The 16155-nt window shown below is 49.6% G+C and overlaps 1 protein-coding gene across 1 annotated transcript in view; it reads right to left on the reverse strand.

Moving 5' to 3' along the window:
• LOC144944667 (guanylyl cyclase C-like) overlaps positions 1 to 16155 on the reverse strand; it is an 81219-nt gene that overhangs the window by 20372 nt on the left and 44692 nt on the right. The window contains exons 12-16 of the mRNA XM_078873025.1: positions 13541 to 13640; positions 9923 to 10009; positions 8176 to 8247; positions 5817 to 5924; positions 3593 to 3679 (exon numbers count right to left, since the gene is read on the reverse strand). Coding sequence (XP_078729151.1) covers positions 3593 to 3679; positions 5817 to 5924; positions 8176 to 8247; positions 9923 to 10009; positions 13541 to 13640 — 454 coding nt within the window. The remainder of the gene's footprint in view (positions 1 to 3592; positions 3680 to 5816; positions 5925 to 8175; positions 8248 to 9922; positions 10010 to 13540; positions 13641 to 16155) is intronic.

A 16155-nucleotide genomic window follows, 5' to 3' on the forward strand; every position in this document is an offset into this window, starting at 1 on the left:
AACATGCCGCACAGGATTTTGCTCGCCCTCGAAAGAGAGAGAATGACCCAGACACGCAAGGTACCGCAGACAGGCCACGCGGTGAGCCAGTGTCAACAACTGCTCAAGCTCTGCGGTCCTGTACATCTTGAGGTGTTATCAGCCAAACACGTTCCTTCGGAGTGGGCAGGTAGGAACTTGGTTGGACAGCGCATTCGTGCACAACAGACAGACAAATAATCCCTGGTGGGCAGTGTGGAACCTGTTGTTCCTACCTGTATGTATAAAAGATAACTTGACTTTAGGTAGCCAGGCAGACAGCCCCCTTAACTATCGCCCCCCCCCCCTCCCTTTGGCCCCTCCCCCCCTTAGGCCCCTCCCCTGACCACCCCCCCCATATCCTCAGGCCCCTCCCCTGACCCCCCTTCCCTTAGGCCCCTCCCCTGACCCCCCTTCTGTTAGGCCCCTCCCCTTAGCACCCCCCCCCCCACATATCCTTAGGCCTCTCCCCTGACCCCCCCTCCCTCAGGCCCCTCCGCTGACCCCCCCCCTCAGGCCCCTCCCCTGAACCCCCCCCCCCTTCAGGCCCCTCTCCTGACTCCCCCCTTCCTTAGGCCCCTCCCCTGACCCTCCTCCCTTAGGCACCTCCCCTCTCCGTACCCGGCAGTAGGTCTCCACCAATCAAAGAGCTGTTTACCTGACTCCCCCCTTCCTTAGGCCCCTCCCCTGACCCTTCTCCCTTAGGCACCTCCCCTCTCCGTACCCGGCAGTAGGTCTCCACCAATCAAAGAGCTGTTTGTAAGGTCTCCACCAATCAAAGAGCTGTGTGTATTATATATTTATTTATGCACGACAGACAGACAGTCAGACAGACAGACAGCTAAATAATCCCTGGTGGGCAGTGTGGAACATTGTTCCTCCCTGTATTAATGAGTGTTTACATGTGGGAGGAAACCGGAGTGGTAGTGTAGCGGTTAGCGCACTGCACTACGAACCTCGGTGACCCAAGTTCGATTCCCACTCAAGGTCAACACCAGTAACGATTATCTAAATTGGTCCTGTACCTCCCCTAGGTAGACTCAGCCTCAAATGATTGCCTGGTGCGATGTGTAAACATCGTGACTAGGGAGACATAGGTGGCCGGGCGTGGTGTTGGCCACCCACCCCCTCGTGTGCTGTTCCGGCCTTCATAGGTGCTCGCTAACAGCACTTGCCCCAACAGTCTGTTAAGGCTACACGGGAGATCTTTGTGGATGCTCCTCACTTACACGAACACACACACCCACCCTTGTTCCGAACTCCCTGCTATACTCCGCTAACTCTCTCACTCTGTACTCCGCTAACTCTCTCACTCTATACTCCGCTATCTTGTGCTGCTTCCGTCACACCTCCACCCTCGTCCCTGCTCCCAGCAGGGGATCAGCCAACACTGCTGGGGAGGACGAGGTGAGGAGGGCGAGGTCCCAGGCGTCTTCTCCCCGACTCTTCTGTTCATCATCCCTTGAGCACCAACCAACTCCCCGTGTTGCTCTGCACACTCCGTCATATCTCCCTCCTCATTAGGGGTCCTCACTTACCCACAATTAAGATGAATGGATATTCGGACCACACAATCCGTAAAGCTATCACCCCAACCGGTGGGAAAGAAGCATCTGAGGACCCAATCAAAACCATCACCTTGGCATACATAGCAGGGGTCACCAAAAATAATTCCAAAATCATGAACAAACACACAATTCAGGTAGGTAAAAAATGAAATGAAAATTAATACAAATAAAACAATAAAAAACAAAAAATCATGACGTTTCGGAGGCAACACAAGTCTCCGTCATCAGGTGGGACCGTCACAGCCAGATTTCCTGCATCAAGTGAGGCAAGGATTCAAGATGTAAGCCCTTAAATGCAAGTTGAGGGGGGAGGAGAGGGGGGGGGGACTTATCAGAATGTGGTAGCCAATGAATGGAACGTATCGGGACGGAGGGGGGCGGAGCTAAAAGAAGGCACGAAGTGCTATGTAGAACGTATCGGGAGGGGGGAGGGGGGAGGGGGGGAGGGGGCGGGGCCAAAAGGATGCACGAAGTGGTACGCAAGAGCCGGCGACGTGGACGTGGTTGTGTGCAAGTAACTATTGTTGCACATGCTAACGTATTGGACGGGGAGGGGGAGGGGGAGGGGGGGCTAAAAGAGAGTGTGGGGTGCAAGTGTACGTGGACATGTGTATGTGCAAGCACCTGTTGATACACATGATAGAAAAGAACGAAAATGCCCATGTTTATACCAGTGTTGGCTGACAATAAAGAGAGTACTGTTAAACACTGGGGATGTTAACACTCGGTAAAGTAAAGTAAAATAGTGCCTGTCAGGTAAGATGGTCCAAAAATGTGTAATTAAGTCTTTTTTGCATGGTTGATAACATATTTCCAATGATTACTAAGTTTATACCTATCATCACGGTTGAAATTATGTCTGTGTTTGTATATCTGAATGGCTTCGTGTACAAACCTTTGATAGTAGCCAGAGGGTTTGCAGAGCACCTTAGTCTCGGAGAAAACAATCTCATGAGAGCCCACCACGTTGTAGCAATGATCGGCAACGGCGGAAGAATCAATTTTGCCATGTTTCAAATCTGACTTGTGCTCGCGGACACGATCAGAGACATGACATTTCGTTTCCTCAGTGTAACAGTCACCACAGCTGCAACTCAGTTTATAGACTCCAGGGTATTGGAGTCTATAAACACAGACACAATTTCAACAGAGAAGATGGGTACAAACTGAGCAATCATTGGAAGGACGTTATTAACCAGTTTAAGTCATAACTGGCTGTGATGTTCCCATCCTACGACCTTCCGATGTTAGTTGTTATTTTCGGCTCTTTCATTTTTTACATTAACAGATTACATTTTTCACTAACACAGCTACCTCGCGCGCCATCCTCGAGGTTGCTGCTTCACGATCTACCATTAACATGCTAATCTCTCACACTCACACAGCCACCTTGGCGCACTCTCCGTGGAGGATGCTCGGCGATCTTGCATTGACATGCTAATTTTACCTGGCAGCCCTTTGATTGGTGGAAAACCCACCACTGCCACAGTCGCTGCCCACCACTTACATTGGCTGATTGACATTTGGGCTACGCCCATTTCAAACCTTTATAAACAGTTGCCTTTAGAAGGTAACCCCCCTTTTCCTGATGATGACCGCTTGTGTTGCAATCGAAACGTCGTAGTTTTTGGTTATTTTCTTTGAACCTATCTACGTGACTTTACCGAAAGGCCCAAAGAATATGAATTTCTGCAGTCACGAAAGCTTTAAGTCAAGATTCATGTATCCATAATAAGGCAACAAAAAAAACCGGGTTAGAACGCGTAAATATAAATGTGTCATTAAACATGCCAACACCCAACACGAGCAACTAGTAAGGTTCGTCACGTACACAAGATGCCAGTTAGTTACTACTTCAGCACACCGGTGTGATGGAGAGTAAACACACAACATTTACAATTTGAAAGTACGTATGTTGAACTTCTTGGCACCGTGCGTCGCCAGCCACGCTAATCGATTAACATAATCGTCGTCGGAGTAGACCCCGGGGCTTGCGAACCGCTCACCTTGGCGATGTCATGCATGATGGACACCTTGAATTCCCAGTCCATGAGCGTGTCCTCCGGGTAGGTGACCTCATCTTGAAGGATGTCCTGTGTTTTAAAGTGAATCAGAATAAGATATAGGGCGTGCGTACACTGCCACAAAAACAAAGATCCCCCTTATAGCCTTAACAGATTGTTGGGGCAAGTCCTGTTAGCGAGCACCTATGAAGGCCGGGACGGCACACGAGAGGGTGGGTGGCCAACACCAAGCCCGGCCGCCTTTGTCTCCCCAGTGGCGATATTTGCACACCACACCAGGTACTCATTTGAGGCTGAGTCGACCTAGGGGAGGCCCAGGACCGGTTCAGATAATCGTTACCGATGTTGGTCGAGCGTAAATCAAACTTGGGTCGCCGGGTTCGTAGTGCAGCACGCTACCTGCTACACTATCACTCTCCACGCACTGCCACACACACACACGCAGACCAATCAATGCTATTAATAATCTATTAATCAAACTCGAATCGAGTGTGCCAGCAGTAACGTTGTTCTGTTTGTATTTACATGTGCAGCCATTTTTGGCGAGTCCACTGCAGGATTAGGGCCTACTCCACATACCATGCGGGCTTGTGGGGGTTATTTGACCATACTTCACCACTTAGGTCGGTGTAGGTTTGTGAAAACTGGCGGAATACACCCTGGGGCATAGACGTGCAGTACAACCATGGATTTTGCTGCATTTACCTCTGCTGCCTTCAGGGTAACAGCAGAGGTGCCTGTAACGCCTGTGTTATGGATGGATGGGAGAGGCTCGTTCCAAGCGCTGTCTGTTTCATACACGTTGCAGGGAATGGGTTCCCCGTGACCCCTGCAGCAGCTGGAGGACCCTATGTTCACCACAATGTTAAAACTAGTTCATGAAGCCATCCTGATAGATAAACACAGACACAACTTCAACCGAGAAGATGGGTACAAACTGAGCAATCATTGGAAGGACGTTATTAACCAGGTAAAGTCTTAACTGACTGTGATGTCTCCATCCTACCTGCCCATGTCAGCTGTTATTTCCGACTCTCTGTGTGTGACTCTCTCTGTGCATCTTTTTTCGACCTCTACTCCAGTGACCCGGGTGCTGCTACGGGGTCCACTTTCTGCCCTGCCCCACCCCCTTTCTCTCTCACCCCTACGGCCGAGGCCTATATAACCTCGTGCCACAGCAGATCTCTCGCCTACTTCAGCAGTTTCTTCTTGCTGTGGTTGTCCCACCTGATGACGATTGCTTGTGTTGCGATCGAAACGTCATGATCTATTATTTTTCTACCTACGTGACTTTACCGAAAGAATCGAAGAGTATGGATTCCTGCAGTCACGAAAGCTTCAAATAAAAAATAAAACGAGTTAGTTTAACACGTGAGGATTGAAACTATTTACCTGCTGAATGGAGTCGCGAGCCTGAAACACGAGAATCCGTCGAACCGTGATGAGTGCAGATTGTTGCACCCCGGAGTAAATGCACACACAGCCCTTTGTCAGTTCCACAGCTGGACTAGGAACGCTTTCGCCACCTTTCGACCGCACAGTCCAAACCGCGGCGCGACCAGCTGGCTCGGCCACAGAGCGAGCGCCTCTCAATCACAAGCTCGACAGTTCAATCCGTGGTTGGTGGTTGACTTGGCCCATCATCTCCCCGGGGTTGATAAAATCAATACCACGTCGTGGGGGAAAGCAACAGTGCTTGTCCTATGTATAGTCTCGCCCCCGCCACGGTAATGTGGAATTTCCGCCAATGGCTCAGGACTGTAAACTGGAGCAGGAAATCACTTTGGCTTTTATCAATAAGGGGCCGTCCATAAATTACGTCACAAAAAGTCAGACCCCCCCCCTCAAATATGACGTCACAAAGCTCTTCCCCCCCCCCCCCAAAAAAAAAACATGCTTAAAGTCGCTTTAAGCTATTGTCATTGTTGTGCGTATTTAATGTGGTGCTGCACTCTGATGTTGTCGGAGAAAACATTTATTAAAAAGTCTATTTTATTAAGTAGAGCGTGTTGTCTATATTTATTTAAAGTTGAGCATTTTGATGTGACGTCACATTTCTCAAACCCCCCCTCCCCCCATCGTCACAAATGTCTGACCCCCCCCCCCCAGGTGCGTGACGTCATTTATGGATGGCCCCTAACACCTCCGTCGAGAGCCCAGCTGTATCATTCACGTTGGTGAGAGTTGAGCATCTTGCGTCACTCACCCAGAGGGAACCTCTGCTGCAGTAGTCGGTCACAGCGTACGTAACCCCGATGCCTCCCACCGTGGTCCCGTAAAACTTGGTCAAGTTGTCGCAGGCCATGGATATCAGCTGTGAACGAAGCGGTTTGCGTCGTTGTCCAGGATGCATCGTTGTGGAGCATTACGGTGTGGCAGCAAGAGCAGTTTATGCGACTGCGATTGCAAAAGGTCACACGTTTGGCGCATCGGTCCTTCGCTGACTACGCACTTTGAATGAATGGATATACAAGCGGAACCCATTTGCGTGCCTGCGCGTATTAATCGAATGCATTTTTAGGTTCAGTAGCCTAATGGCTTTCCAGATGAAAATTATCCCGCAGCATTTGCATATTGTGTTGTTGGCCATCTATCTCAACTACTGTATGTCTTTGCAAGTCACCTTCAGTTGCTGTGGCATTTCAGAGGTGTACAAATGAAAATTATCATCCTAAATTGTTTGGTGATGCTGCATTGGCATTGGTGGACAGGTACAATCATATACATATATTACTTTAAGGCAGCTTTGTTCACGAGTGTGAGATTTTTCTTAATTATTTTATTTATCCTGATTAAATGCCAGTTATGTATAGCGACAGCCACAGAAGCGGTGGCGCTTGCCAGCGACCAGAACTTTGGAGGTGAGGCCTGGTGGCTCACACAGATCTGTGAAGCTCCCAAGCTTGTGAAACGAGCGTGCGTGTTGCGACGTCGATTGCCATCCATTGGCAAATGCCCTCTCGTCTTGATGTGCGCCACTCTGCGCGCACTACACACATCTAGCCGGATTGCAGAGCCTCTAGTCCTGAACTAACTCGGATCCAGTTTTACTGACCACCTCATGTTGTCAACACATATGGACGCACAGCAGTTACCAGCTTCAATCATTCGTAAAGGGAAGTGGTACAGGATGCTTTAAGATCAGCAGGGGGCACTCTGGCACCTTCAACTAGCATCCTTGAAACACGTGCTGCGTTGTATGATTTCAATTCATTTGTCAATGTACTGCTGAATGAAAGCATCCTGCTTTGGTCTTGCAGGGGTATAAGAATAGGTTTTACCCTTTATGGCAATTAAACAGTTGTGTTAAGATGATAAAACACCAAACAGAAGCTCTTTGCAAGGAATCATGTCTGCATTAACCACATATACTTGTGGTGAACACGCACACAAATAAACATACTCTGGTAGTATATGATGCATTGTCTTTGAAACTGATTGGTCCACACCAGAGACCGCTTTCTTTAGAGCCTAGTCTCTGTGTGCATGTTCACCACAAGTACATGTCGTTAATGCCGACATGATTCCTTGCAAAAGGTTTCTGTTTGGTGTTTTATCATCTTAACACAACTGTTTTATTTCCAGAAAGGGTAAAACCTATTCTTACATTTTGACACTTGGCAAGGGAGGTCCCATGACATTCGGGGGTCGTTTGATCATATTTCACCACACTGGTCAGTGGCAGGTTGGTGGGAGGGGATTGGGCGGAGGGGGGGTGTATTTTACCAGGTGAGTTTTCACCTGGTACACATGAACGCTGAGTTCTCACCTGGCTAAACAAAAAGAATTGGAACTCGACTTGAAAAATCACTTGCCACTGATGTTAGTCATGGCCAGGAATGAACCTCTCGGTTCACTGGGTTCATAGCGCAAGTGCACCAATTCACTGCGTCACCGTGAGTGGCATCGAATATACACGCCCCATGAACCGTACATTTTGTGTACAAATGAACGTTAAATCAACGTGTGCACCACTTTGTGAAAAGCCAACAGGGGTTGCGCTGTGGTAAGAGACCGGTCCCTGCCATAGGACTGAGACATTTCCACCACGCTCCTCCGGGGACACCGATGGAGATGACTACAATGCCTACGCTCTTCCGAGTGAGTGAGTATTGCGTTCTCCAATGCGTTTTCTGGTTGTACCGCGGTGTTCCAACCATCAGAACGCTGTGTCACACTACTGCGAAAGACCGGATGGTCCCATGAGCCCAGACCAGATATCATTTCGCTTGTCGGGCACCATCTGAGGTTACAAAACTTCAGTGGTTCCAATAGCTTGAAGTGGCCAATAACATTGAATTGTATGATAACAGTTTTGAACGGGTGGGTAAAGAGCTTCATAGCTCATCGGATTCCTCCAGTTTAAATAATTATTCTGGTTAAAATTTTAAATCGTATTCGCCACATAAATAAATCGCTACAAATTCTTGCTGAATTTAGGTGGTACCAATTTCGACTCTGGGCCAAGGACTAATGCAGCATGGGAACTCTCTTGAGTTTGACCTTGACTCGACCTTGGCGTGGCTTGTTTAAAAAAAAAGAGACCGTGCCGCTCAATGACTCACGAGGCAGAGCTCCCTCTTCTGCGTGTTGGTGAACACCCCGTCGTACACTTTCAGCGGCTTGAGCATGACCACCTGATGGACACAGGTTACGCGGCAGCGTTCTTCACCAATGCTCCGAACGCCACGATCCGACACGCCCACTCAGTTAAGGTTGGTCACGTAAACAAAACATGCGGATTGGGCACTAGTTCAGCGACACCGGGTGTGAGACAGTAAACCCACACATCCCTCCGAGGTCGGTAAAATGAATAACACTTGCTGACGGCCCCGAAGGTGGAAATGTAGATCATCATCTTTGCCGTAGGAATGTGGAATTCTCTGGTTCAGGAGCACAAGCGGAGATGATCACAGCCTCCCCCTCCCTTGTTTGATCGCCAGCTTACTTCGTCCGACCGCGAATTTTAAACTTGTGACACTTTTTAACTTCAGTAGGAGGACAAGGGGGGACGGCTGCTCCATATTTGGAGTTTGCGGTGTCTCTCTCCCCGTGGTCGCGTGGATTTTTTCTCCGGGTCCTCCGGTTTTTCCCACCACATTTAGAGACGTGCATTGAGATTATTTAGATTATTTTGCTGCTATAAATGTCCAAATGACGGGCCACTTTGTTGAGCTATCATTTGTGGCCAGGTCGCTTCTGAAAAATAAAGTCATACCTCAGTCGGCTTTGCATAGTAGGATGGGGATGGTTTAGTTTAATTTGTGTGTGTTTGGGTGATTTGTTTTCTTGTACTTTGCACTACCATCATGTTTTTGCATTGTTTGTTGTAACGTTCTTACCCGCCCCTAGGTTTATCGCTCATCGGATCCCTTCGGTATAAATAAATATTCTGATTCTAAATCTGAATTCTCTAACCTGGGGACCGAACCACCGGAACAATAACGGCTCGTGATATTCGTATTCAAACCCTCACGGAAACGCTTAAGGCCGGACCTTGCGGTCAGACGTCACGGCAGAGGGCAGTGGGTTCCAAATAAACCGACCCCACCACGGCCACAGCACGGGTGACGCAACCGCCCCAGCCGCCGAAGTCGGCGCAAGCGACGACGGCGCGGTAGAACGCCGACGACAAAGCGGGCACGGCCGCTGGCGAGCGGAGCGGTGCGAGCCGCCGCCTGGCGCACAACGGCTAGGGACCGCGTGTCATTGTCTTGTTGTCGCCTGGGACTGTTCCCGTGCTGTTGTTTTGCTGCCGTTCCCAAGCTTAGGAATTGGTGTACCGATGCGATTTGAACTCATCATCATTTTTGTCGTGATATGCCTACCCTTTCCGATGCTTTGCACTCCGATCGTTTTTTTGTGTTGGTTGTCGTTGCAACTTTCTGACCGACCCTTCTGGACTTCTGTGAATAAGAGCTTCATAGCTCATCGGATTTCTCCAGGATAAATAAAGATTCTGATGCCAGGGGGAGCAGCGCTGGCGACATACGCCTGCGTGTTGTATGTACGTTGAACTTATTTCGCACCGTACGTAGCCAACTGTAATATTCGGAGGCACGGGTTCACCGCTTGACTTTCCCCACAATAGTGGCGCAATACTCATCTTAAACGACCCTGGGCGGACAATGGACTGAGCTGGGGACGTTGACACTCTCCCTCGTTGGACGCGCCGGCTAGAAAGCGGCGGTGCGGCGCATTGCGTGACATTGCCGGGGACGTAAAGCGATCTCATCAAACGGGCACCGGTGGTCACCACGCGAAGCACAGCGCTGCAGGGGGGGAGGGGGGGCGCTCTGCAGCACAGTCGACCTTGTTGTCGTATTTCTTATTGGTGATGGCATCCGACTCAAAGCTGCCGTCCGGGACGAAGTAGACGCTAAGCTTCCGCTGGTGCACCTGCGGCGACAAAACGTGACATTTCAGAAAGTGGCGACGGCGGAGCCTGATCGCCCAGAGGTCAGAGCGTCGCTGAGATCCTGGTGTCCGAATCCGATGGGCCGTGTGCGCAGAGACGCGGTTCTCGATTGTAGCGAGTTTATGGTGTCAGGCCGGTCATCAATAACTGCGTAAATAATATCACGTTCAGTTTGGTGTGTCCCCCCCCCCCCACACTAATCTCTGACGACATTCCAGCTCTGAGTGTGAAAATATCGAGTTTCGACTGTTGTGCGACGACGAGCCTCGCTCTAATCTTGATTTGAAGCTTTCGTGACTGCAGGAATCCATACTCTTTGGTTCTTTCGGTAAAGTCACGTAGGTAGAAAATATTATAATAGATCACGACGTTTCGTCCTCCACCTGAGGACGATTGCTTGTGTGGCGATCGAAACGTCGTGATCGATTATTTTTTCCTACCTACGCGACTTCACCGAAAGAACCAAAGAGTATGAGCCTCATACTCGTTGGGTTTTTCGGTAAAGTCACGTAGGTATAAAATTACATAAAATAAATTAAAACAACTAAATTAAATCACGACGTTTCGGAGGCAACATAAGCTTCCGTCTTCAGGTGGAACCGTTACAGCCAAAGTCGCTGTAAACCAAAGAGTATGAATCCTTGCAGTCACGAAAGCTTCAAATCTAGAAGTATGAGCCTCACTCTCTTGCGCAGAGCGGGTGAGGAAAGTGCTGCCCTCCTCCACCGTTCTCGTTGTAAGGGAATCCCAGGGGTAGCTCTGTGACATTCGCTTCTGCGGGCCGTTCCCGAACACGAAAAGTTCGTACTGCTCTTTGTGAGAGATCCGAGAGGATTCTTTGACTCGTGACACGACGCCGACAGCGCAGTCGAGATACAAACACAGCGAGCGCTCGATGGCCAAGTTAGCACGGTGGCTATGGCAGTGGTGGGGTGGAGCGGTAAGAATTGATGTCTGTCAATTCCTATATTTGTATGAATGCGGCGTGAAACGGCGCAGATTGTTGTGGTTAGCGGCGCTGCGCGACTAACCCGGAACCCTGAAATCAATTCCTGGCAGCGGCTAACATCAGTGACGAGTGACATCAGACCGGGTCCTATCCTCCTACCCCACCCCTTCAAGCCCTTCACCCCCCCCCCCCACAACTCTCCGATGTGGATGAGTGTGAGCTAACGAGTGTGCGTGACCGTGTGTGCATGAATTCTAGATTTGAAGCTTTCGTGACTGCAAGGAATCATATTCTTAGGTTTTTTTTTGTGACTTTACCGAAATAACCTAAGAATATGATTCCTTGCAGTCACGAAAGCTTCAAATCTAGAATTAATGCCCTCTACGGGGAGGAATTCCACCTATCTGTTAGAGTTTTTAACAGACAACGAGACAAGAAGTCACAGCTTCTCGAGACGCTGGCTGTGACTTTACCGAAAAAACCTAAGAATACGTGTGTGCATGGATGAGTGCGAGTGAAAAAACACACTCCCCATGTCCGACACGGCATGAAGGGGGCCATTATCAGCAGTGACTTGAGAATGGCTGGAATTTTTTGTGTTTTAATGTTGACGATTCAACATGAACTTTGCAACCACTAGATGCCGCTATATTCACCACAATTAAAACACTAATTGTGTAAACCGGATTGTGTAAGGGGCCGTCCATAAATGACGTCACGCGATTTTGGACGATTTTTGACACCCCCCCCCCGTCGTCACAGGGCGTCACAAAAAGTCAAAACCCCCCCTCAAATATGACGTCACAAAGCTCTGCCCCCCCTCCCAAAAAATAAAACATGCTTGAAATCGCTTTAAACTATTGTCTTTGTAGTGCGTATTCAATGTGGCGCTGCACTCTGATGTTGTAGGAGAAAATATTAAAAAGTCTATTTCATTAAGAAGAACGTGTTGCCTACAATTATTTAAAGTTGTGCATTTTGATGTGACGTCACATTTGTCACCCCCTCCCCCTCGTCACACATCGTCACAAATGTCTGACCCCCCCCCCCCCCCGGATGCGTGATGTCATTTACGGACGGCCCCTAAACTACTTCATGGCCACGTTTCAAAACTGTCGATTGCATTTCTAAACTGAATAGTGGCGCCGTGGTGGTGAGGTGTTACCTCCTCGCAGGAGGTCATGGGTTCGATCCCGACCCGTGACGGTGACTGGATATTTGGAGTCCACAATCGTGGTCACCACATCTACTCCTCTATGTAAGGAACAAAACAGTAAGACCTCTCCACAAATTTGGCTGTCACCTGATGAAGCTGGTTGTAATTACTGGCGAAACGTCGTACTCAGATTGTAAATGTTGTGGCTTGGCTCTCCAACACACCGGTGTGCTGTACTAGTATACTACACTATACACTACTATACACTACACTATACACTGCACACTAGTGCTGTACTAGTGACGAATTGGCCACGTTCTGTTTACGTGACAACCCTTACTAGTTGGCTGTGTCGGGTGGTGGCGGGTTTTAGCGACACAATTATATATTTACGCGATCTAACTCAAAAACCTCTATTATGGAAGAGCTGATAGCTCAATGGGCTTCATCTGGTAAAGAAAATAGTTAAGACTCAGAGTTAAAAAAAATGAATTGCTAATGTTTGCCTTCTAAAAACAGAGTGCACATCTGGCCCCTGCGTGTTATATCCGTGGAACATCGCTTCGCCGTGCGCGACAGAGAGCGCTCTTTATATTCCACCGCGGGTCCATGGGCTTTCCGACTTCTTTAAAAGACGGCGGATCGTCCATGGCCGCTCCACTCAAACCGAGGCTTCGCAAAAGTCAACGCGACCGCGAAGCAACAACACAACTTCGGAGCCCTCTCCGACCTCCTGCGATGTAAAAGTGTTGGTACTCCCCGACTCTTCCAAGACGTCTGGCCAGAGTGGAAGAGCGGGGCCAAATTAAATGCTCTCCACAGGAGCTGTCTAGAGCTCCCTCAAGTTGGGGCCATTCCGTCAGCGGTGGTATGAGCAAGCGATTGCAGGGCTGCGTTTTTTTAAAACATCTACCCTCGAGCCTAGAGGAGTTCTCTGGAGGGTAATGTATGAATGAGAGGGTGTGTGCATACATATATGTGTGAGTGAGTGCATAAGAGAGTGCCGGCCTTCATAGGTGCTTGCTCATAGCATTAACAGTCTGTTAAATACTATATGGGGGATATTTAAAGTGTGGGCAACGTTAATGTAGTGTGGTTAGTGTGCTGCACTAAAAGCCCGGCCACCCAAGTTCGAATCCCGCTCACGACCAATCACAGCGGCAAATATTTCATCTGATCATGGGCCTCCCCTAGGTCGACTCAGCCTCAGATGAGTACCTGGTACGGTGTGTAAACATCGGCACACGGGAGACAAAGGTGGCCGGGGCATGGTGCCGGCCAACCCACCCCCTCGTGTGCCATGCCGTGCCGGCCTTCATAGGTGCTCGCTAACAGCACTTGGCTCAACGGCCTGTTAAAGGCTATCCTGGGGGGTATCTTTTATCTTTGTCTTTCGGATCGTTGCACCTCGTGTGTGCTATTGTTTTCGTCCTCCGGAAGGTCCTCCAGCTTCACCCAGGGGATGACCCATCTCTGTGTCCGCAGCTGCCGCTCCACGCTGTACTTCCTGCGTTGGAGAGAGACACCGTTCCATCAGCAAAGGGGCATCCAGGAATTGTCGTCTTTTTCGTTGTTGTTTAAAGCTCAAGCCTACAGCGGCAATATAACGCTTCGCTTTAGTCTGTGCCGCTATTGCTCATGAATAATAGTTTGATGGCACGTCATTCGTGCGAATTGTGCTCATTAACGCTGAACATTGCGAATGACGTTTCGATACGAATAATGACGACGCGGGATGATTTCAACTTGTAACTCGCCACTGCGCGGTATTCACTCACTATCGTTGAGAGACAACTATTCGGAGGCGAGAAGGAGGAACCGCAGACAAGCAGTAAGGCAGGCACGTCATGAACCGGTGCCAACAACCGCCCAAGCTCTGTGGTCCTCTACATATGAAGGTGTTATCGGCCAATTAAGGAGCGTTTACATGTGGGAGGAAACGGAAGCACCCGGAGAAAGCACACGTGTGCGAGGGGGGAACACTCTATCCTCATACAGACGAAACAGGTGTAGTCCACATTTTTGCTGTACTGCCTCCTTTCGTGTGTCTTTATGTTGAACTTCTTTCGCACCGTACGTAGCCAACCGTGCTAATCGGAGGTGCAAGTCAGGGTATGGCACTGGCTCGACGTCCACTGAAAGCGAGGTTTGCAACGTTTGTGCGATCCGCCAACCCTTGCCCCCCCAACAGTGCTGAATTACAGGCCACGTGCATAGCCACCATTGCCCAGATATGTGTAATAAAGGACTCTTCAAACAGTGTAGATCTCCGTTGTCCTTTATTCGGATTCTTGTCTCTCTCGCCCCTACGGCGTCCTCGCTCAGACCCGCACCTCCTCCACCGTGCACCCTGCAGCCACACCGCTGCTCCGCTCTGCAGCAACACTGCTGCTCTGTGTGCCCCGCACACTCTGCTCGCTCTTCACGCCAGGCTAGCTTCCCACACTCCACTAGCTCTCCTCCGCTAGCTCTACTCCACTAACTCTAGCCCACTAGCTCTGCTGTGCCCCACTTACACCGCTGGCCGACGGTGCCGTGGCCTCCCACCACGTGGCAATCGCGCCACTCTCTCGCCACTGCCCAGCGTGGCCTCCTCCTGTTTCCACTCCTTCTCAACTCCCAGATCCCTTCCGGTTCTCCCCCTAAATCCTCTCTCTCACGTGACCCTGACTCCGCCCCCTCTTTCCTTGCTCGCATTACATATGCATCGAAACATTGTTGGGACCACAGTGAAAAACAACACGGACCAGATCGAGGGCACTGAAGTGAACACATCACGAGCTCGAAGCGGCGACAGTCGCACGAGAGCTTTCCACATCAGAACTAGTCCACGGAATGACCACACGGATGCCTGTGGTGCCAATCCTGGAGGATCTCGCTTAGCTCCTCACACCAGCCCAGGGTATTTCCAATTCACACGCGCAAAAAGTCACGTGCAGCTCGCGATTGGTTGAAATGAAGACGCATCGTTTGTGGGGAGCCACTGGTTCATGCACTGCACTATTATGACCCTGGCTACCTGAGTTAAATTGCTGCTCACGATCAACATCAGTGGTGAGTGACATCTAAATATGTACTGGACTCCTCTCCCATTCAAAACCCCACCTTCACCAACATGGTGAAGTGTGGCCAAACAACCCCATGCCTGACATGGCATTGGTGGCCTTCATCCAGCAGTTTATTGGGACAAGGATGAATATTCTGACATGTCAGTAAAACAGTGGACAGGTGATTTAATGGGCGGAAGGGTGGTACAGTGGTGACGCTTGTGTCTTATTGCAAAGTCCTGGGTTCAATCTCCAACGTGGGTGCAGAGCAGGGCAGAGGAGCGACGCTCACAACAACGAGCGGGGTGCCGGGCGGCTAAAGTGTGGCAAGTTGGCACAGAAGGCAAGCACAGCTGGTGCGTCTGCCAGTCATCTCGGTCAGTCAACCCGTGGCACTTGGGTCTGTCCCGTGGCCTCCTGTCAGCGAGCCTTCGACAACTCACGTGGCCTCAAAGTGCACCTGGTCTGGCACAGGCGCTGTGGTGATGTCACGGTCACTTAGTGGTGAAAGGCGGGTGTTGGAGTTTGTATGCTCTCAACCTCATGGGCTTCCTCTGGGTTCTCCGTTGTCCTCCCAAAGCTAAAATATCGCCATATGTTGCAACTGATATTGGCCAACACATCCCAATTTTTTAGAAAGAGAGAAAAAAACTTGAAAAGCACCAAATTGAGATTCGGTGAGGCTTTCCTGGGTAAACAAGCGTGGTAGTAAGAGTAAATAATCAGAGGAAATTCCTGAAAATAATAAACTTAGTTACAAAAAGTGAAATGTTTGCTGCAGTTATAAATATAATGTTAAATTCCATTTTACCCACAATGCAAAATATCTGCTTTGACAGTGCACAACTGTATACAATTATTCTCATACGTTGACTGCATTCGTACACAATGCACCAGGCAAAAAAGACCCGCGCAGTAACCACTTCACACCGTTGTATAAGAGAAACAAGGCCAGTGGTGTAACCACGATTTATA

This window comes from Lampetra fluviatilis, chromosome 35 (genome assembly GCF_964198595.1).
Source record: "Lampetra fluviatilis chromosome 35, kcLamFluv1.1, whole genome shotgun sequence".
NCBI classification, from domain to species: domain Eukaryota; kingdom Metazoa; phylum Chordata; class Hyperoartia; order Petromyzontiformes; family Petromyzontidae; genus Lampetra; species Lampetra fluviatilis.